General features: G+C 46.4%; 1 protein-coding gene across 3 annotated transcripts in view; it reads right to left on the reverse strand.

The window, feature by feature from the left end:
- LOC115150232 (sorting nexin-17) overlaps positions 1-24,008 on the reverse strand; it is a 68,107-nt gene that overhangs the window by 27,488 nt on the left and 16,611 nt on the right. For all 3 annotated transcript variants that reach the window (XR_003867096.1, XM_029693354.1, XM_029693436.1), the window contains exons 4-7: positions 17,200-17,317; positions 11,498-11,562; positions 7,354-7,464; positions 6,811-6,901 (exon numbers count right to left, since the gene is read on the reverse strand). Coding sequence is in view for 2 of the 3 variants with exons in the window: in XM_029693354.1 (XP_029549214.1) it covers positions 6,811-6,901; positions 7,354-7,464; positions 11,498-11,562; positions 17,200-17,317 (385 nt within the window). In the remaining variant the exon portion in view is untranslated. The remainder of the gene's footprint in view (positions 1-6,810; positions 6,902-7,353; positions 7,465-11,497; positions 11,563-17,199; positions 17,318-24,008) is intronic.

Here is a 24,008-nt window from a genome sequence, read left to right on the forward strand (position 1 = left end):
AACAGGAGACACTAGAGAGAGAGAGAGAGACACCGTCAACAACAGGAGACACGAGAGAGAGAGAGAGACACCGTCAACAACAGGAGACACTAGAGAGAGAGAGAGAGACCGTCAACAACAGAAGACACTAGAGAGAGAGAGAGACACCGTCAACAACAGGAGACACTAGAGCGAGAGAGAGAGACCGTCAACAACAGGAGACACTAGAGCGAGAGAGACCGTCAACAACAGGAGACACTAGAGCGAGAGAGAGAGACCGTCAACAACAGGAGACACTAGAGCGAGAGAGACCGTCAACAACAGGGGACACTAGAGAGAGACACACCGTCAACAACAGGAGACATAGAGAGAGAGACCGTCAACAACAGGAGACACTAGAGAGAGAGACCGTCAACAACAGGAGACACTAGAGAGAGAGACACCGTCAACAACAGGAGACACTAGAGAGAGAGACACCGTCAACAACAGGAGACACTAGAGAGAGAGAGACCGTCAACAACAGGAGACACTAGAGAGAGAGAGACCGTCAACAACAGGAGACACTAGAGAGAGAGACCGTCAACAACAGGAGACACTAGAGAGAGACCGTCAACAACAGGGGACACTAGAGAGAGAGAGAGACCGTCAACAACAGGAGACACTAGAGAGAGATCGTCAACAACAGGAGACACTAGAGAGAGAGACCGTCAACAACAGGAGACACTAGAGAGAGACCGTCAACAACAGGGGACACTAGAGAGAGAGACCGTCAACAACAGGAGACACTAGAGAGAGATCGTCAACAACAGGAGACACTAGAGAGAGACCGTCAACAACAGGAGACACTAGAGAGAGAGACCGTCAACAACAGGAGACACTAGAGAGAGAGAGAGACACCGTCAACAACAGGAGACACGAGAGAGAGAGAGAGAGACCGTCAACAACAGGAGACACTACAGAGAGAGAGAGAGACACACCGTCAACAACAGGAGACACTAGAGAGAGAGAGACACACCGTCAACAACAGGAGACACTAGAGAGAGACACCGTCAACAACAGGAGACACTAGAGAGAGAGAGAGGACCGTCAACAACAGGAGACACTAGAGAGAGAGAGAGAGACCGTCAACAACAGGAGACACTAGAGAGACCGTCAACAACAGGAGACACTAGAGAGACCGTCAACAACAGGAGACACTAGAGAGAGAGAGAGAGAGAGAGAGAGACCGTCAACAACAGGAGACACTAGAGAGAGAGACCTTCAACAACAGGAGACACTAGAGAGAGAGACCGTCAACAACAGGGGACACTAGAGAGAGAGAGATCGTCAACAACAGGAGACACTAGAGAGAGAGAGAGACCGTCAACAACAGGAGACACTAGAGAGAGAGAGAGAGAGAGAGAGAGAGAGACCGTCAACAACAGGAGACACTAGAGAGAGAGAGAGACACCGTCAACAACAGGAGACACTAGAGAGAGAGAGACACCGTCAACAACAGAGAGAGAGAGACCGTCAACAACAGGAGACACTAGAGAGAGAGAGAGACCGTCAACAACAGGAGACACTAGAGAGAGAGAGAGACCGTCAACAACAGGAGACACTAGAGCGAGAGAGACCGTCAACAACAGGAGACACTAGAGCGAGAGAGACCGTCAACAACAGGAGACACTAGAGAGAGAGAGACACCGTCAACAACAGGAGACACTAGAGAGAGAGAGACACCGTCAACAACAGGAGACACTAGAGAGAGAGAGACACCGTCAACAACAGGAGACACTAGAGAGAGAGAGACCGTCAACAACAGGAGACACTAGAGAGAGAGAGACCGTCAACAACAGGAGACACTAGAGAGAGAGAGACGTCAACAACAGGAGACACTAGAGAGAGAGAGACCGTCAACAACAGGAGACACTAGAGAGAGAGAGACCGTCAACAACAGGAGACACTAGAGAGAGAGAGACCGTCAACAACAGGAGACACTAGAGAGAGAGAGACCGTCAACAACAGGAGACACTAGAGAGAGAGAGAGACCGTCAACAACAGGAGACACTAGAGAGAGAGACACCGTCAACAACAGGAGACACTAGAGAGAGAGACACCGTCAACAACAGGAGACACTAGAGAGAGAGACACCGTCAACAACAGGAGACACTAGAGAGAGAGAGAGAGACCGTCAACAACAGGAGACACTAGAGAGAGAAAGAGAGACCGTCAACAACAGGAGACACTAGAGAGAGAAAGAGAGACCGTCAACAACAGGAGACACTAGAGAGAGAAAGAGAGACCGTCAACAACAGGAGACACTAGAGAGAGAGACACACCATCAACAACAGGAGACACTAGAGAGAGAGACACACCATCAACAACAGGAGACACTAGAGAGAGAGACCGTCAACAACAGGGGACACGAGAGAGAGAGAGAGACCGTCAACAACAGGAGACACTAGAGAGAGAGAGAGACCGTCAACAACAGGGGACACGAGAGAGAGAGAGAGACCGTCAACAACAGGAGACACTAGAGAGAGAGACCGTCAACAACAGGAGACACTAGAGCGAGAGACCGTCAACAACAGGAGACACTAGAGCGAGAGACCGTCAACAACAGGAGACACTAGAGCGAGAGACCGTCAACAACAGGAGACACTAGAGAGAGAGACCGTCAACAACAGGAGACACTAGAGAGAGAGAGACCGTCAACAACAGGAGACACTAGAGAGAGAGAGAGAGACCGTCAACAACAGGAGACACTAGAGAGAGAGACCGTCAACAACAGGAGACACTAGAGAGAGAGACCGTCAACAACAGGAGACACTAGAGAGAGAGAGAGAGACCGTCAACAACAGGAGACACTAGAGAGAGAGACCGTCAACAACAGGAGACACTAGAGAGAGAGAGACCGTCAACAACAGGAGACACTAGAGAGAGACGGTCAACAACAGGAGACACTAGAGAGAGACGGTCAACAACAGGAGACACTAGAGAGAGACGGTCAACAACAGGAGACACTAGAGAGAGACGGTCAACAACAGGAGACACTAGAGAGAGACGGTCAACAACAGGAGACACTAGAGAGGACGGTTCACACACTACCAACAAGGAGACTACTAGAGAGAGACGGTCCAACAACAGGAGACACTAGAGAGAGACGGTCCAAACAAAAGGAGACACTAGAGAGAGACGGTCAACAACAGGAGACCACTAGAGAGAGACGGTCAACAACAGGAGACACTAGAGAGAGACCGGTCAACAAACAGGAGACACTAGAGAAGAGAGAGACCGTCAACAACAGGAAGACACTAGACAGAGATGAGGACCGTCAACAACAGGAGACCACTAGAGCGAGAGGCACCGTCAAATCAACAGGAGACCCTAGAGCGAGAGACCGTCAAACAACAGTGAGACACTAGAGCGCGAGGACCGTCAACAACACGGAGACACTAGAGGAGAGGAGGACCGTAAACAACGGAGGACACTAGAGAGAGGAGAGAGAGACCGTCAACAACAGGAGGACACTAGAGAGAGAGAGAGACCGTCAACAACAGGAGACACTAGAGAGAGAGACCGTCAACAACAGGAGACACTAGAGAGAGAGACCGTCAACAACAGGAGACACTAGAGAGAGACGGTCAACAACAGGAGACACTAGAGAGAGACGGTCAACAACAGGAGACACTAGAGAGAGACGGTCAACAACAGGAGACACTAGAGAGAGACGGTCAACAACAGGAGACACTAGAGAGAGACGGTCAACAACAGGAGACACTAGAGAGAGACGGTCAACAACAGGAGACACTAGAGAGAGACCGTCAACAACAGGAGACACTAGAGAGAGAGACCGTCAACAACAGGAGACACTAGAGAGAGAGAGACGTCAACAACAGGAGACACTAGAGAGAGAGAGACCGTCAACAACAGGAGACACTAGAGAGAGACGGTCAAAAACAGGAGACACTAGAGAGAGAGAGACGTCAACAACAGGAGACACTAGAGAGAGAGACGTCAACAACAGGGGACACTAGAGAGAAAGAGACCGTCAACAACAGGAGACACTAGAGAGAGAGAAACACCGTCAACAACAGGAGACACTAGAGAGAGAGAGACACCGTCAACAACAGGAGACACTAGAGAGAGAGAGAGACCGTCAACAACAGGAGACACTAGAGAGAGAGAGACACACCGTCAACAACAGGAGACACTAGAGAGAGAGAGAGACACCGTCAACAACAGGAGACACTAGAGAGAGAGAGAGACACACCGTCAACAACAGGAGACACTAGAGAGAGACACCGTCAACAACAGGAGACACTGGAGAGAGAGAGAGAGAGAGAGAGACCGTCAACAACAGGAGACACTAGAGAGAGAGAGAGAGACACACCGTCAACAACAGGCGACACTAGAGAGAGAGAGAGACACACCGTCAACAACAGGAGACACTAGAGAGAGACACCGTCAACAACAGGAGACACTAGAGAGAGACACCGTCAACAACAGGAGACACTAGAGAGAGACACCGTCAACAACAGGAGACACTAGAGAGAGACACCGTCAACAACAGGAGACACTAGAGAGAGACACCGTCAACAACAGGAGACACTAGAGAGAGACACCGTCAACAACAGGAGACACTAGAGAGAGAGAGACCGTCAACAACAGGAGACACTAGAGAGAGAGAGACCGTCAACAACAGGGGACACTAGAGAGAGAGAGACCGTCAACAACAGGAGACACTAGAGAGAGAGAGAGAGAGAGAGAGACCGTCAACAACAGGAGACACTAGAGAGAGAGAGAGAGAGACCGTCAACAACAGGGGACACTAGAGAGAGAGAGAGACCGTCAACAACAGGGGACACTAGAGAGAGAGACACCGTCAACAACAGGAGACACTAGAGAGAGAGAGACCGTCAACAACAGGAGACACTAGAGAGAGAGAGACCGTCAACAACAGGAGACACAAGAGAGAGAGAGAGAGACACAGTCAACAACAGGAGACACTAGAGAGAGAGAGAGAGAGAGAGAGAGAGAGAGACCGTCAACAACAGGAGACACTAGAGAGAGAGAGAGAGAGACCGTCAACAACAGGAGACACTAGAGAGAGAGAGAGACCGTCAACAACAGGAGACACTAGAGAGAGAGAGAGAGAGAGAGAGACCGTCAACAACAGGAGACACTAGAGAGAGAGAGAGAGAGAGAGAGAGACCGTCAACAACAGGAGACACTAGAGAGAGAGAGACCGTCAACAACAGGAGACACTAGAGAAAGAGAGACCGTCAACAACAGGAGACACTAGAGAGACACACCGTCAACAACAGGAGACACTAGAGAGAGAGAGAGACACACCGTCAACAACAGGAGACACTAGAGAGAGAGACACACCGTCAACAACAGGAGACACTAGAGAGAGACACCGTCAACAACAGGAGACACTAGAGAGAGACACCGTCAACAACAGGAGACACTAGAGAGAGAGAGACCGTCAACAACAGGGGACACTAGAGAGAGAGAGACCGTCAACAACAGGGGACACTAGAGAGAGAGAGACCGTCAACAACAGGAGACACTAGAGAGAGAGACCGTCAACAACAGGAGACCATTCAGAGGACTGCTATAGGAATGAATAGTATCTGAAAGTATCTGAAAGGCCAAATGGCTCTATCTCCTATACCAGGGATGGAGTGGGGGCCACAAAAAAAATCTGCAAGACAGGAATGTCAGTGTTCTGCCATGGCCAGCAATGAGCCCAGATCTCAATCCCATTGAACACGTCTGGGACCTGTTGGATCGGAGGGTGAGGGCTAGGGCCATTCCCCACAGGAATGTCCGGGAACTTGCAGGTGCCTTGTTGGAAGAGTGGGGTAACATCTCACAGCAAGAACTGGCAAATCTGCTGCAGTCCATGAGGAGGAGATGCACTGCAGTACTTAATGCAGCTGGTGGCCACACCAGATACTGACTGTTACTTTTGATTTTGACCCCCCCTTTGTTCAGGGACACATTATTCCATTTCTGTTAGTCACATGTCTGTGGAACTTGTTCTGTTTATGTCTCAGTTGTTGAATTTTGTTTTGTTCATACAAATATTTACGCATCTTACATTTGCTGAAAATAAAACGCAGTTGACAGTGAGAGGACGTTTCTTTTTTTTGCTGAGTTTATATATTCTGTCGAGCCATTTACTTTTTATTCATATCTTTTCTTATCTCTTATTGCATTCTCTCCACCCTATAGGAAAATGTGTAGAATTACAGGAAATTAGCTGTAAAAGTGCTTGACAACTGCATGACAACATAAGTAGAATTGCATGAAATTTGTTATAAAATTGCTTGAATTTTTTTATTTTACTTACACTTCAATCACATCGTCATGGCGCAAAATAGTACTCGGCATAATCTGGATATGTATTTAACAGTTCAACGTTCACCTTCTGCTACCATTTCTGACAAGCCGTACAGTTTAACACATCCGTTTTGATAAATCCTAATGTACGCACCACACCGAACGCACTGCAACTGCCTCTGCAACGCAATGCTGCAAGGCAAACGCAGCGTTTTCATTGGAAATGAATGGAATTCTGGTGTATCAAAATGCTATGTTGGTGTGATCAAAGCGTAAGGGTCCCCAAAAAGGCCAGGGCCGGCTCTGACTGCTTGTGTGGGTACGAAGACCCACAAGCCACTTCAGCCCTTCATTATGAATTCAGATTTTTTTTGTGGCCCCCACTCCATCCCTGGTATAGGAGATAGAGCCATTTGGCCTTTCAGATACTTTCAGATACTATTCATTCCTATAGCAGTCCTCTGAATGGTTAGGGGAGGGTTAAAGTTGAATGCTTACACGTTAATCCCCCGTCCACTCCTTCTCGAACCAGGAAGAGACTGAAATAACCAACCAGCTCATCAAGAAGGTCCAGTTTTGACGCAACAGCCTGCGAATCAGAAAACAGACAGGAGGAGCATCTCTGGTTCATCTTTTTGTGTGTTAGATATGAAACCACAACTCCTATTTTCTGCTCTTACCTCGTACAAAACATACTGTAGCATTAAAAGCATTTTATCCACTGACTGACAGCTATACAATCTCCGGTCAAGTTCTTCTCGTAACAGCTGTCTGTTCAATATAATGGTTCTGAATCTATCTGGGAGAGAATGCTGCATTCACTTATGGCTGAAGAATATAATATGTTAATTCTCTCTCCCTAAGCTTCCACAGGGTTCCTGGTAGTGTTGGTACGGCTTATTCATTGTATAAAAACATTCAGTATATTACACTATTGTGTTCACTCTATGAATTCTTCAACACCGATTACTAAACATCCAGTAGAAGTCTGAATCTGGATTATGAATACGTGTGTTTTGAAACCCAGTGGAGACGGTTTACCTCGAGGACGTCCTCTGTTTGGTCGGATGTCAGGATGTTGACCTCGACCTTCTGGCCGTTAGACAGGTAGATCTCCAGAGGAACCTCTTCGGTTGGGATCTGCTGCGTCTCCTATAAAGGTATTGACAGGTTACAGAAGACAGACAGTGTAGTCAGTACAGACCAGAGAGAGTTCATTCTCTCCAGTCAGGGAAGTAAGTTTTTAATCTATCCCTCTCTTCCTGTAAGAGACAGGGTAAAGTCAGTATATCTGGATTTTATGCTTCTATGACACCATATAGTTATATAATGTCTTGTTACAGATGTCCTCAAAAAGTATGACAATCCTACATTTAGAGGAGGAAGACGACAATAAATTTAAAAGCAGAGCCGCTCGCACAATTGGCCCAGCGTCGTCGGGGTTATGGGAGGGTTTGGCCGGGGGGAGGCTTTACTTGGCTCATTGAGCTCTAGCGACTCCTTGTGGCAGGTCGGGTGCCTGCAGGCTGACTTCGGTCGTCAGTTGAACGGTGTTTCCTCTGACACGTTGGTGCAGCTGGCTTCTGGGTTAAGCGGGCGGGAGTTAAGAATCGCCGTTTGGCGGGTCATGTTTTGTAGGACGCATGACTCGACCTTCGCCTCTCCTGAGACCGTTGGGGAGTTGCAGCGATGAAACAAGATGGTAGTCACGAAATTGGGAGAAAAAGGGGATCAAATATATTTTTTTATTATAATAAATTTAAAAAATGATTTTAAAAAATGAATAAGAAATAAAAAACAAATGTGTAAAGTCTAAGCAGCTAACCTTCTACCTGCTTCCTCCTCCTCTCAGCTTTCGTGCCCATGCTGGGTAAATTAATGTTTAATCTTTCCCTGTCCCCCACTGCTAGACAGGAGGTGTCAGACTGTATCTGGATTGCTGGGAAAGTGTGTGTGTGTGTGTGTGTGTGTGTGTGTGTGTGTCTGTGGGGCTCCGATGAAGTGCCAAGGCCAGGCTGGCTGGCTGAGAACTCATTCTCTATTCTGCTGTTGTCCTTTCAGCATGAGGTAGGAGAGGAGGGAGAGATGAGAGGGAGGATGAAGGGATGCAGAGGAGAGAGGGGGAGGAGAGAAAGAGAGAGAGACAGGGTGTACAACACCTTGAATGACATATCTGATGAAAGTAGATTTACACCATCCAGCCTAGCAGCACAGCCAGGTCACCTCCTGGGTTGAGTGATGGCTCTCAGTTCCATGCTCACACTTTCAACCAATAGGAAAACTAGCCTTCACTGAGCAGCTAGAGCATCCCACTATGAGCCAATGGGATCACTAGCATTGATTTATTGTGAACATATCATGAATATTCATTCCAATCAATAATTTCAATGTTCCATCTATATGCTAACAAGCAACTGAGGAAGCAGTTTTCTAGGAAGGGAACGCAGTAAACAAAAAGCTCTGGGTATACCAAAACACACACACACACACACACACGCTCCCTGGAGAGATTCTCTCTCTAACGTGCTCTTCTATGTTTTAGAGAAGAAATCTAAAATACCATTCAACGTAAGAATGTTTTTACATCATGATTTGGCAAACTGTATGATAGTAATGTACACACAATGAATCATAACTCCTCTCACATTTAAAACATCTGTTCTTCATTCGTGTATGGCAGATTACAGCATATTAAAAAAACGTTCAAGAGGATTCAACCCCCACCCTCGGCTGGGTGTAAACTGGGTGGAGAGGATTCAACTCCTACACTGGCTGGGTGTAAACTGGGTGGTTCAAACTGACCAATGGTGGTGAGGTTGTGTCACCATAGTGATATGTCTGAAAGAATCGTTTAACATATACACAAGAGTTCACACACAGACACACGCAGAGAATAGAACGGTATGAGCAGCCTTCCCCAAAAAACCCTGCCTGCATTCTCCACTACGCTGTTTTCTATCCCCTTCCACCCACGCACACACACACGCATGCACCCACCCATCCACCCACCCACACACACACCCACCCACACGTGTGAACCATGGCGAACAGAGTGAATGTCAAACTGTGGCTGAAAACTATTACCAAGACTGAAGCGATTACTGAGTCAGCAGTGTGTGTCTGTTTGTCTGTGTGTATTTGTGCCACATGGCTAACAGAGCAGCAAGCAGCTAACAGCCTGCTGAGGAGTCTGTTTACGTAGAACAGAACTGACACACACATTTATACCCACTGCTGAACACTTGAACCTTAGCACGCACAACGACTGATGCTACTAGACTTATTTATTATTGCTAAATACTGCACAATTTAAAACACTTGCTCTCCAATCCCCCCTTCCCGAAACATAAATATAGGTGAGTGCCTTCCTGTATTTATGAAGAAAATTATATATAAAACACACACTCAGCAAAAAAAGAACCCCGTCTTGAAATAATTCGTAAAAATCCAAATAACTTCACAGATCTTCATTGTAGAAGATCTTCATGTGTTTCCCATGCTGTTCAATGAACCATAAACAATTAATGAACATGCACCTGTGGAACGGTCGTTAAGACACTAGCAGCTTACAGACGGTAGGCAATTAAGGTCACAGTTATGAAAACTTAGGACACTAAAGAGGCCTTTCTACTGAGTCTGAAAAACACCAAAAGAAAGATGCCCAGGGTCCCTGCTCATCTGCGTGAACGTGCCTTAGGCATGCTGCAAGGAGGCATGAGGACTGCAGATGTGGCCAGGGCAATAAATTGCAATGTCCGTACTGTGAGACGCCTAAGACAGCGCTACAGGGAGACAGGATGGACAGCTGATCGTCCTCACAGTGGCAGATCACGTGTAACAGCACCTGCACAGGATCGGTACATCTGAACATCACACCTGCAGGACAGGTACAGGATGGCAACAACAACTGCCCAAGTTACACCAGGAACGCACAATCCCTCCATCAGTGCTCAGACTGTCCGCAAAAGGCTGAGAGAGACTGGACTGAGGGCTTGTAGGCCTGTTGTAAGGCAGGTCCTCACCAGACATCACCAGCAACAACGTCACCTATGGGCACAAACCCACCGTCGCTGGACCAGACAGGACTGGCAAAAAGTGCTCTTCACTGACGAGTCGCTTGTTTTGTCTCACCAGGGGTGATGGTCGGATTCGCGTTTATCGTCTAAGGAATGAGCGTTACACTGAGGTCTGTACTCTGGAGCGGGATCGATTTGGAGGTGGAGGGTCCATCATTGTCTGGGGCGGTGTCTCACAGCATCATTGGACTGAGCTTGTTGTCATTGCAGGCAATCTCAACGCTGTGTTACAGGGAAGACATCCTCTTCCCACATGTGGTACCCTTCCTGCAGGCTCATTCTGACATAACGTCACCAGCCATACTGCTCGTTCTGTGCGTGATTTCCTGCAAGACAGGAATGTCAGTGTTCTGCCATGGCCAGCAATGAGCCCAGATCTCAATCCCATTGAACACGTCTGGGACCTGTTGGATCGGAGGGTGAGGGCTAGGGCCATTCCCCACAGGAATGTCCGGGAACTTGCAGGTGCCTTGTTGGAAGAGTGGGGTAACATCTCACAGCAAGAACTGGCAAATCTGCTGCAGTCCATGAGGAGGAGATGCACTGCAGTACTTAATGCAGCTGGTGGCCACACCAGATTGTTACTTTTGATTTTGACCCCCCCTTTGTTCAGGGACACATTATTCCATTTCTGTCAGTCACATGTCTGTGGAACTTGTTCTGTTTATGTCTCAGTTGTTGAATTTTGTTTTGTTCATACAAATATTTACGCATCTTACATTTGCTGAAAATAAAACGCAGTTGACAGTGAGAGGACGTTTCTTTTTTTTGCTGAGTTTATATATTCTGTCGAGCCATTTACTTTTTATTCATATCTTTTCTTATCTCTTATTGCATTATCGAGAGGGAACCTGCAAGGGAGCATTTCATTGGACGGTGTACTCCATGGGCATCCAGTACATACGACTGATATAACTTGAAAACACCCACAGCTTCCTGATGAACTGACACACGCCTCCTGACGAGACGTCCTACATAGAACAGATCCGTTCTGAACATAGATCAGCTACGTAGAACAGAACAAATACACAGCCAGGAGTAAAGGACAACTAGCTACACACAGAACAGTAACAAAGCCAGGGGTAATAACAACTAGCTACAGTACCTACCTGTTGTGCTTTCCTTAGAAAGCTGTTGAACATCTCGGAGGCACCGAGCATGGGGTCCTGCCGCACTGTTGGAAGAGAGAGAGAAGATTATAAAAAGAGAAACTGGAGATTCTCTATTTTTCTCCCCCCTCTCTCACCTGTCCATCTCATTTGAATTCCATGCTGTCACTTGTCCATTCAAACTTAAAAATAAAATTCCACCCAAAAACTATGTTGGTATTTGTTTCATTCGTTCATTCGTCCATAGTCCCAAAATGTTTTGCTTGTCAGAAAATCAGGTTTTCAAGATATGTAACTTTCAAAATACAGAAATCATCCCTGTATGAAATCAAATGATGCATTTTGCATCATCATACGAGGATGCACCACTAGGTGCCCTTGGAAAGTTCCTCAATGAGCTTGACACCTTGATAAGATCATTACCCGACAATATCTCACCACTCATCGTACTGGGTGACTTCAACTTCCATAACTTCGACCCATTTCTTTCCACTTCTTTCTTACCCCGGCTTGCCTCTTTTGACCTCGCCCTTTTTCCAGTCCCCCTCCCACTCACAAGGCAGGCAATATACTTGACCTCATCTTTAGGTCAAGCATATTCGCCTACTAATCTCACATGCAACCCCCCCTCCAGGTCTCTGATCACTACTTAGTTTTTCTCTCCCTCGCTCTTCCAACCCTCCCCACTCAGCCCCTACCCAGATGGTCATGCACGTCTCAATCTTCGCTCTTTCCCCAACTGCTCTCTCCTCTTCTACCATCACATCCTTCCCCTAAATCCTTCTCCCTCCGTTCTCCTGACTCTGCCTCGTCGACCCTACTCTCCTCCCTCCCCTCCTGTTCTTTGGCTGAATGACTCACTGAGTGATCAAAGAACAGGGCTGCAGGTAGCTGAGGAAAACGAAACTTCCAGAGGATCTATCATCCTTCCACTCCCTCCTTTCTACATTTTCTTCTTCTCTATCTGCTGCTACCCTGGGAAACTTCTCCACCTTCTCCCTTCCTTAATCCTCCACCTCCAACACCTCCCGCAGATGACTTTGTCAACAACTTTGAAAAAAAGGTTGACATCACTCACTCAGCCAACTGAGTCCACTCACTGGGAACTTTCCTATGCCTTGTCCTCTTTCTACCCTTGCTCTCCAGATGAAATCCTGCGACTAATGGATGTCCAGCCGCCGGACAATATGCCCACTCGACCCCATCCCCTCTTCCCTTCTCTAGACTTTCTCTGGAGACCTTCTCCCATTCCTCATCAACTCTACCACTTGCTGCGTCCCCTCAAGGTGGCCGGAGTCGCTCCCCTCCTCAAGAAACCAAGACTCAACCCCTCTGACGTCAAAAACGGCAGACGGATACCCCTTCTTTCTTTTCTTTCCAAAACACTTGGTCTCTTACCAACTCTCTCATTATTTCTCTCAGAATTATCTCTTTGACCCTAACCAGTCAGGCTTCAAGACGGGGTCACTCAACAGAGACTTCTCTTTTCTACCCCACGGAGGCTCGCCGCACTGCCAAAGCTGACTCTCCTCATCCTCCTAGTTCTATCCGCTGCCTTCAACACCGTGATCGATCAGATCCTCCTCTCCACCCTCTCAGGTCTGGGCGTCTCAGGCTTTGCACACTCCCAGAATGCATCCAACCTGGCAGGTCACTCCTACCAGGTGGCGTGGAGAGGATCTGTGTCTGCACCACATGCTCTCACTACTGGTGTCCCCCTGGGCTCGGTTCTAGGCCCTCCTCTCTTTACACAACGTCACTTGGCTACGTTATATCCTCACACGCTATCATTGCTATGTGGATGACAACTACTTTTCACATTCCCCGCTTCTGATAACCAGGTAGCGACACGCATCTCTGCGTACTTGGCAGATATCTCAGCTTGGATGTTGGCCCACCACCTCAAGCTTAACAAGATAGAGCTGCCGAGAAGGCCTGCCCGCTCCAGACCTCTCCATCACAGTTCGGTGTCCCCCTCCCAGGGTGCAAAGAACCTTAGCGTGACCCTGGACCACACCCTGTCGTTCTCTGCAAACGTCATAGTAGTGAATCACTCCTGGGGGTTCATGCTCTACAACATCTGTAGAGTACGACCTTACCTCACACAGGAAGCGGTGTAGGTCCTAATCCAGGTACTCGTCATATCCCATCTGGACTACTGCAACTTATCCAGAAGGCTGCAGCCCATCAGGTGTTCAACTTTCTCAAGTTCTCCCATGTCACCCTGCTCCTCCGTACACTCCACTGGCTTCAGTCAAAGCTCGCATCCTCTGAAAGATCATGGAATAGCAAGAGGAACTGCCCCTCCCTACCTTCAGGCTATGCTCAAACCCAACATCCCAACTCATCCCACCTCTGGTCTCTTGGCAATTCCACCCCGACAGGAGGTCAGCTTCTGCTCAGCCCAGTCAAAGCGCTTCCCTATCCGGTCACCCCAATGGAGGAAACGGCTTCCCCCTGATGCTAAGAGTCCCTGCCCATCTTCCAAAAACGTCTGCAACCCAACCTCAAAGATAATCTTAAAGATATGTCTTACGACTGTGCTGTGGTCGTCTCACCTTGCTATCGTAAAATGTTGTACGATATTCCACAAATCTAATAAAGATTGATTATATTCCATCTAATTGTACGTACACTTTCTTCGCAATTTGAATTATATTTATCAAAATGCTCCTATACCAACAAAACGTTGTGGCTTTGACGTCGAGAAAGTGATATGTCGTATTGGGACTTTTAGTTGGAAGGATGAACCCAATCAGAATGTTTAACAGCAACCTAAATCTGCAGTATTCCCTTTAAGATGAAGGCACTAACTGTAAGTCCCTTTGGATAAGAGAGATAAGAGAGAGTGCTAGGGTCAGATAAGAGAGAGTGCTAGGGTCAGTCTGTTTCATCTGGAGTATTCTCTTGTCTTATCCGGTGTCCTGTGTGAATGTAAATATGCTCTCTCTAATTCTCTCTTTGTTTCTTTCTTTCTCTCGGAGGACCTGAGCCCTAGGACTACCTGGCATGATGACTCCTTGCTGTCCCCAGTCCACCTGGCCATGCTGCTGCTCCAGTTTCAACTGTTCTGCCTGCGGCTACGGAACCCTGACCTGTTCACCGGACGTGCTTGTTGCACCCTCGACAATTACTATGATTATTATTATTTGACCATGCTGGTCATTTACGAACATTTTAACATCTTGACCATGTTCTGTTATAATATCCACCCGGCACAGCCAGAAGAGGACTGGCCACCCCTCATAGCCTGGTTCCTCTCTAGGTTTCTTCCTAGGTTTTTGGCCTTTCTCAGGAGTTTTTCCTAGGGAGTTTTTCCCAGCCACCGTGCTTCTTTCACATGCATTGCTTGCTGTTTGGGGTTTTAGGCTGGGTTTCTGTACAGCACTTTGAGATTTCAGCTGATGTACGAAGGGCTATATAAATAAATTTGATTTGATTTGATTTGATTTAAATTACTCAAATGTAAAAGGCAAGATCACTTTTAGATCTGGACCTCATCAATCTGTAGTAGTAGTAGTAGTAGTAGTAGTAGTAGTAGTAGTTCTACGTGGACCTCAATCAATCTGTAGTAGTAGTAGTAGGGTAAATCTACGTCGACATTTTTACATTTTTTTGTCATTTAGCAGACGCTCTTATCCAGAGCGACTTACAGTAGTGAATACATACATTTCATGCATTTTTTTTTTTTTTTTTTTGTACTGGCCCCCCGTGGGAATCGAACCCACAACCCTGGCGTTGCAAACACCATGCTCTACCAACTGAGCCACAGTTGGTAGACCTACTACTTTGTAGTAGTAGTAGTAGTAGTTCTATGTGGACCTCATCAATCTGTAGTAGTAGTAGTAGTAGTAGTAGTAGTAGTAGTAATAGTTCTACGTGGACCTCATCAATCTGTAGTAGTAGTAGTAGTAGTAGTAGTAGTAGTAGTAGTAGTAGTAGTAGTTGTTCTACGTGGACCTCATCAATCTGTAGTAGTAGTAGTAGTTCTACATGGACCTCATCAATCTGTAGTAGTAGTAATAGTTCTATGTGGACCTCATCAATCTGTAGTAGTAGTAGTAGTAGTAGTAGTAGTAGTAGTTGTTCTACATGGACCTCATCAATCTGTAGTAGTAGTTCTACGTGGACCTCATCAATCTGTAGTAGTAGGGTATATCTACGTTGACATTTTTACATTTTAGTCATTTAGCAGACGCTCTTATCCAGAGCGACTTACAGTAGTGAACACATACATTTCATGCATTTTTTTTTGTACTGGCCCCCCATGGGAATCGAACCCACAACCCTGGCGTTGCAAACACCATGCTCTACCAACTGAGCCACAGTTGTTGGTGGTGGTGGTGGTGGTGGTGGTGGTGGTGGTGGTGGTGGTGGTGGTGGTGGTGGTGGTGGTGGTGGTGGTGGTGGTGGTGGTGGTGGTGGTGGTGGTGGTGGTGGTGGTGGTGGTGGTAGGACCTCAATCTGTATCAACCTGCCTGCAGTGTGTTTGAACGGGGGCCAATCAGGGCCGGCCGACACCACAGATGCGTCACACATACTCTCTTAGTATACTTGAGGACTTTTTGGGGACCAACATTCAAAATCCTACTTTCCCTAACGCCTAACACTTACCTCCACCCAGGAAGTGTGTGTGTGCGTGCTTCCAGACTATGAGAAAATATGCCCCAACTAGGTATGTTCTGAGGTAACGGCCAGTACTCGAAGAGGGATACTGGGCACTGCTGCTGCCAGTTCAGTTCCATGCATGTCTTATCTTTGTGTGTGTGTGTGTGTGTGTGTGTGTTCAGCCACAGTTCACCCATGACCTGCTTGGGGAAGCGTTTGGCCAAAGCGGAGGTTGAGGTCGAGTTGGATGGGGCAACATAACCTAACGTCCTCTTGAACCTTTAACTGAGGAGGAATGAGTAGAAAAATAAAAATGTACACCTTCCTGACAAGGACCCACACTGAGGGGTGAAACTGGCAGAATAAAAAGCAAAATAGGGATTACTTTTAACTGTCCACGCAACCCTGGCAAGTTTCTGTTGGGTACATATTGCACCTAACATAATACAACTTTCCCATTGGTTCTGAGGATCTATCTTGGATAGGAATCTATTGGAACAGTGAGGAGGTCGGGTTTCAGGTGTGTCAGGGGGACGAGGACAGTCAAGAGGCCTTGGCCCCAAGTAAGTGCTTAGTAGGATCTGCTCAGAAAAAGTATTACACTAGTTCAGACACCTAGAGCTATAGTGTGGTCTACAGACAGACCAGTTTCAGCCTGTACTTATGTGTTCTCAGATCAGTATTACCTTAAGTCAAAGCCTGTAAAGTAAGCTGCTGCCCACACTAAAACCACACCAGTCTAAAGGCAGACAGACAGCAACTAACAAGGTATTCTGATCCACGGATTGGTCATTCTGGTTGCTATGAGGAAATGTTCCAACAGGAGATCATGAGTCGGCTACTGCCTGTTCCACTATATCCTCCTCCCCATGGGAAAGGCTGAGGTCACTAATAGTTTAATTTAGTAGAGATGAATTTGAGACTTTGAATTCAATAATATAAAACCCTCTTTGAAAATAACTAACTTTTCTCTCAACAATTCTTGAATTAGAATTTAAATTCTGCTTCTGAATGGAGGTAATAAAAAAATTAAAAAATCAAATGGACCCCAACCTCTGAAATACAGACCCCAGAAGTGAAACATCCTCCCTCACCAGCTTGCATGTATTTCTCCAACTGTTCACGTCTCTGCTCCACATCAGTCGGTGTCAGAGTAAAGATCTTCTTTGGGGGGAAAGCAGGTACCAAGTTGTTGCCATACTCCTTCTTTATCTGGGAGGAAAAAAATAAAACATTTTTAAAAAAGATTGTTCACCGTCTGAAGCCAATAGGAAAGAAAGGACTTGTCATAAAAATGAGCATTACCAATGTTTTGAAGTACTCTGATTACAGATCATATCTTAAAATAGTTGACTATTTAAAAGTTACATTCTGAACATTTTATTCAGTCTTGTTAATACAAGTAATGGGTTGAGAGGAACCGAAGTCAGGCCAGAAAACATGGTTTAGTGGTTCATGGTTCAGTGGTTCATGGTTCAGTGGTTCCCCAGACTGAAGTTAGATCAGGTTTTCTAGCCTAAATCATCTGAAGGTCGTTGGATAACCCGGTCTAACTCATCTGAAGGTCGCTGGATAACCCGGTCTAACTCATCTGAAGGTCGTTGGATAACCCGGTCTAACTCATCTGAAGGTCGTTGGATAACCCGGTCTAACTCATCTGAAGGTCGCTGGATAACCCGGTCTAACTCATCTGAAGGTCGTTGGATAACCCGGTCTAACTCATCTGAAGGCCGCTGGATAACCCGGTCTAACTCATCTGAAGGCCGCTGGATAACCCGGTCTAACTCATCTGAAGGCCGCTGGATAACCCGGTCTAACTCATCTGAAGGTCGCTGGATAACCCGGTCTAACTCATCTGAAGGTCGTTGGATAACCCGGTCTAACTCATCTGAAGGCCGCTGGATAACCCGGTCTAACTCATCTGAAGGTCGTTGGATAACCCGGTCTAACTCATCTGAAGGTCGTTGGATAACCCGGTCTAACTCATCTGAAGGTCGTTGGATAACCCGGTCTAACTCATCTGAAGGCCGCTGGATAACCCGGTCTAACTCATCTGAAGGTCTCGCGTGCAGTTTGAGGATGAATCACAGGTTTATTTCAAGGCCAGACAGTCTGGTGGAGATGTGGATAGTTTCCATGTAAAACATATGCAGGCAGCACACATCTGGCTTAATACCGTCTAGCCGTACAAAGTTTCCTTAGCTCATTACTCACTTATTCTTATTGAAGTCAGGGACTTTATCATCAGAACATCTCTGGCTTTGAAACTATATGCTTTGCCTGGCACCCTGAGAATCAACAGAGATCAAACGAAGTTCTAATTCAGATCTGAATAAAGCTATGGGCTAAAAGGAACTGGTGTAGCAACTAGCATCTGTAGCAACTAGCATCTGTAGCAACTAGCATCTGTAGCAACTAGCATCTGTAGCAACTAGCATCTGTAGCAACTAGCATCTGTAGCAACTAGCATCTGTAGCAACTAGCATCTGTAGCAACTAGCATCTGTAGCAACTAGCATCTGTAGCAACTAGCATCTGTAGCAACTAGCATCTGTAGCAACTTCAAGCAGGGGCGGATTGGCCTGGACTATATTTTTGTTGTTGGGTGGGCTGATATATTTGTCAATATCAAACTATTTTCTATATTAAAAAAAATATATAAAAAAAAAAAAAGGTGACATGGCCGGCAGTAATAACAACAAAAAAACTACTTTACGCAATTTCTCTATTTATTGTATAAGATTTCAAAATACAATTGCGGGAAAAACAGCTTTGGAAGGTTTGTCGACTTGTCCCTGTCGAAGAGGGGAGGGCCTCAGCTTTATGTAGATATTATTTCTCAACTTAATATTCAGCTTAATAGAAACTATTTTATAACCAAGCTATTTGATAAGGCTTTGAGATATGGAGCGAGAAATGCGCACTGGCAATTGCGAGGGCATAGGCCTGAAGGTCTCATGGGTAGTAGCCTAGAACTGCAAAGGTTTTTGGGACATCTACTGTTGGATGAATACATGGCAACTAGCAGTGGAGAGTATATTTAGAGTTAGTTTATGATTTTAATTAGTGCCTTCAGGAAGTATTCATGCACCTCGACTTATTCCACATTTTGTTGTGTTACAGCCTGAATCAAACATTTATTAAATAGATTTGTTTCAGCCATCCCCACACAATACCCCATAATGACTAAGTTAATTTTTTGTTGTTGTTGAAAAATGTACCAAATTTATTGCAGGAAAACATAAATGGGGTGAAGTTGGTGACGTGCGCAGTGCTGTGGGTTGTTGTGGATAAAATGCCAGGGCTGAATTCTTGTCCTAGTCCGCCCCTGACTGCAAGGTGCTTTTCACTGATATGCTGCCCTACCTCTTTCTCATGCATACAGATCAGTCTTGTAAATCTATACACAGACACTTCACACCGTCTGAAAGGGCACCCTATCCCCTATATAGTGCACTACTTTTGAGCAGGACCCCCATAGGGAATAGTGTGCCATTTTGGACACAGCCTCCGACAGATCAGATGAATGGGTTCTTCTAAATGTAGACGAGGCTACAAACTCCCACGGGCCTCTCCACACCACAGCTGTCACTAGGAATAACACTCACACCCCCATTTAGCATTCCCTTCCATCACCAGTACCTGTAAGAACATCCAGGAGGAATGGGTTTGTATTGTAGTGTTGACAGACCATGTCCAGGAGGAATGGGTTTGTATTGTAGTGTTGACAGACCATGACCAGGAGGAATGGGTTTGTACTGTAGTGTTGACAGTGTCCAGGAGGAATGGGTTTGTATTGTAGTGTTGACAGACCATGACCAGGAGGAATGGGTTTGTACTGTAGTGTTGACAGGGACAGTGTCCAGGAGGAATAGGTTTGTACTGTAGTGTTGACAGGGACATGTCCAGGAGGAATGGGTTTGTACTGTAGTGTTGACAGGGAATGTCCAGGAGGAATGGGTTTGTACTGTAGTGTTGACAGGGACAGTGTCCAGGAGGAATGGGTTTGTACTGTAGTGTTGACAGACCCATGTCCAGGAGGAATGGGTTTGTACTGTAGTGTTGACAGACCCATGTCCAGGAGGAATGGGTTTGTACTGTAGTGTTGACAGTGTCCAGGAGGAATGGGTTTGTACTGTAGTGTTGACAGTGTCCAGCAGGAATGGGTTTGTATTGTAGTGTTGACAGTGACATGTCCAGGAGGAATGGGTTTGTACTGTAGTGTTGACAGTGTCCAGGAGGAATGGGTTTGTATTGTAGTGTTGACAGTGTCCAGGAGGAATGGGTTTGTACTGTAGTGTTGACAGACCATGACCAGGAGGAATGGGTTTGTACTGTAGTGTTGACAGTGTCCAGGAGGAATGGGTTTGTATTGTAGTGTTGACAGACCATGTCCAGGAGAAATGGGTTTGTATTGTAGTGTTGACAGTGTCCAGGAGAAATGGGTTTGTATTGTAGTGTTGACAGTGTCCAGGAGGAATGGGTTTGTATTGTAGTGTTGACAGTGTCCAGGAGGAATGGGTTTGTACTGTAGTGTTGACAGTGTCCAGGAGGAATGGGTTTGTACTGTAGTGTTGACAGACCATGACCAGGAGGAATGGGTTTGTACTGTAGTGTTGACAGACCATGACCAGGAGGAATGGGTTTGTACTGTAGTGTTGACAGACCATGACCAGGAGGAATGGGTTTGTACTGTAGTGTTGACAGTGTCCAGGAGGAATGGGTTTGTACTGTAGTGTTGACAGTGTCCAGGAGGAATGGGTTTGTATTGTAGTGTTGACAGTGTCCAGGAGGAATGGGTTTGTACTGTAGTGTTGACAGTGTCCAGGAGGAATGGGTTTGTACTGTAGTGTTGACAGACCATGACCAGGAGGAATGGGTTTGTACTGTAGTGTTGACAGTGTCCAGGAGGAATGGGTTTGTATTGTAGTGTTGACAGTGTCCAGGAGGAATGGGTTTGTACTGTAGTGTTGACAGTGTCCAGGAGGAATGGGTTTGTATTGTAGTGTTGACAGTGACATGTCCAGGAGGAATGGGTTTGTACTGTAGTGTTGACAGTGTCCAGGAGGAATGGGTTTGTACTGTAGTGTTGACAGTGTCCAGGAGGAATGGGTTTGTATTGTAGTGTTGACAGGGACATGTCCAGGAGGAATGGGTTTGTATTGTAGTGTTGACAGGGACATGTCCAGGAGGAATGGGTTTGTACTGTAGTGTTGACAGTGTCCAGGAGGAATGGGTTTGTACTGTAGTGTTGACAGTGTCCAGCAGGAATGGGTTTGTACTGTAGTGTTGACAGTGTCCAGGAGGAATGGGTTTGTACTGTAGTGTTGACAGTGTCCAGGAGGAATGGGTTTGTACTGTAGTGTTGACAGTGTCCAGGAGGAATGGGTTTGTACTGTAGTGTTGACAGTGTCCAGCAGGAATGGGTTTGTACTGTAGTGTTGACAGTGTCCAGCAGGAATGGGTTTGTACTGTAGTGTTGACAGTGTCCAGGAGGAATGGGTTTGTACTGTAGTGTTGACAGTGTCCAGGAGGAATGGGTTTGTACTGTAGTGTTGACAGTGTCCAGCAGGAATGGGTTTGTACTGTAGTGTTGACAGTGTCCAGCAGGAATGGGTTTGTACTGTAGTGTAATTTCCTAGTGTCTATACAAAATGCACAACAAGACGTGCTCAACTCTTACTTAGAGCATTTTTACCGCAGCAAGTTCAAACCTGGTTTCAAAAAGAGATGTCTCACCCTGTTGTTACTGCAGAAAATACATCATTATTTTCAGTATTTTACTGTAGTTGATTTGTAAGTGATGGTCAGCTGTGTTTTCAGTAGAAGCTATGCGGTGCTCCAGGTGATCAGATGGGGGTGGTAACCAGGGAGTATTATTTACAAAGAGCAGCATTAACATTCACATTCTCTCAGATGTAAACTAGACAGAGTGGCACCGCAATTAAAAACAGAGGTTGGCGTGGTTATAGGGAAACGTGCGCCATGGCAACCCCGTGGGCTAGTACCGTGACTACCATAACAGTCAGATGTGACCGTGACTCAGTTCCAAACGGCACCCTATTCCCCATCTAGTGGTCAAAAGAAGTGCACTCTAAAATAGGCAACAGGGTGCCGTTTGGAACAAGCGGTGTGTGTATTCCATCCCATGCAGCGTTACCTAGCAACGGCAGCTGTGGCGTGTGTGGAGGTGTATAGAACACCGCCTTGACGACGGAGAACCAGTTGTTCCTTTCCTTGATCGTGTGTATTGACGCATGACCATGAGTGACAGTGACGTGCAGGTTTACATACAGCCGTGAGATATCACAGTTACTGGAAGAGACCAGAGGACGATAGCAGATGGGTAGTAGTCAGCCCTTGTTCAGGCTATCATAGCAACCAACATCTAAGATAAAGTCCTTCCTTATTAGGTCCTAAAATGACCTTTCAATTTCAGTTTTACTTCCTCTGTAGTATTTTCAGGCTGACTGTAGGGAGTCAGTCTACAGTCTCTGTAGTATTTTCAGGCTGACTGTAGGGAGTCAGTCTACAGTCTCTGTAGTATTTTCAGGCTGACTGTAGGGAGTCCGTCTACAGTCTCTGTAGTATTTTCAGGCTGACTGTAGGGAGTCCGTCTACAGTCTCTGTAGTATTTTCAGGCTGACTGTAGGGAGTCAGTCTACAGTCTCTGTAGTATTTTCAGGCTGACTGTAGGGAGTCAGTCTACAGTCTCTGTAGTATTTTCAGGCTGACTGTAGGGAGTCAGTCTACAGTCTCTGTAGTATTTTCAGGCTGACTGTAGGGAGTCAGTCTACAGTCTCTGTAGTATTTTCAGGCTGACTGTAGGGAGTCAGTCTACAGTCTCTGTAGTATTTTCAGGCTGACTGTAGGGAGTCCGTCTACAGTCTCTGTAGTATTTTCAGGCTGACTGTAGAGTCAGTCTACAGTCTCTGTAGTATTTTCAGGCTGACTGTAGGGAGTCCGTCTACAGTCTACAGTCTCTGTAGTATTTTCAGGCTGACTGTAGGGAGTCAGTCTACAGTCTCTGTAGTATTTTCAGGCTGACTGTAGGGAGTCAGTCTACAGTCTCTGTAGTATTTTCAGGCTGACTGTAGGGAGTCCGTCTACAGTCTACAGTCTCTGTAGTATTTTCAGGCTGACTGTAGAGTCAGTCTACAGTCTCTGTAGTATTTTCAGGCTGACTGTAGGGAGTCCGTCTACAGTCTACAGTCTCTGTAGTATTTTCAGGCTGACTGTAGGGAGTCCGTCTACAGTCTCTGTAGTATTTTCAGGCTGACTGTAGGGAGTCAGTCTACAGTCTCTGTAGTATTTTCAGGCTGACTGTAGGGAGTCAGTCTACAGTCTCTGTAGTATTTTCAGGCTGACTGTAGGGAGTCCGTCTACAGTCTCTGTAGTATTTTCAGGCTGACTGTAGAGTCAGTCTACTGTAGAGTCAGTCTACAGTCTCTGTAGTATTTTCAGGCTGACTGTAGGGAGTCCGTCTACAGTCTACAGTCTCTGTAGTATTTTCAGGCTGTCTACAGTCTACAGTCTCTGTAGTATTTTCAGGCTGACTGTAGAGTCAGTCTACTGTAGAGTCAGTCTACAGTCTCTGTAGTATTTTCAGGCTGACTGTAGGGAGTCCGTCTACAGTCTACAGTCTCTGTAGTATTTTCAGGCTGACTGTAGGGAGTCAGTCTACAGTCTCTGTAGTATTTTCAGGCTGACTGTAGGGAGTCAGTCTACAGTCTCTGTAGTATTTTCAGGCTGACTGTAGGGAGTCCGTCTACAGTCTCTGTAGTATTTTCAGGCTGACTGTAGGGAGTCCGTCTACAGTCTACAGTCTGTAGTATTTTCAGGCTGACTGTAGGGAGTCAGTCTACAGTCTCTGTAGTATTTTCAGGCTGACTGTAGGGAGTCCG

Source organism: Salmo trutta, chromosome 1 (genome assembly GCF_901001165.1).
Source record: "Salmo trutta chromosome 1, fSalTru1.1, whole genome shotgun sequence".
NCBI classification, from domain to species: Eukaryota; Metazoa; Chordata; class Actinopteri; order Salmoniformes; family Salmonidae; genus Salmo; species Salmo trutta.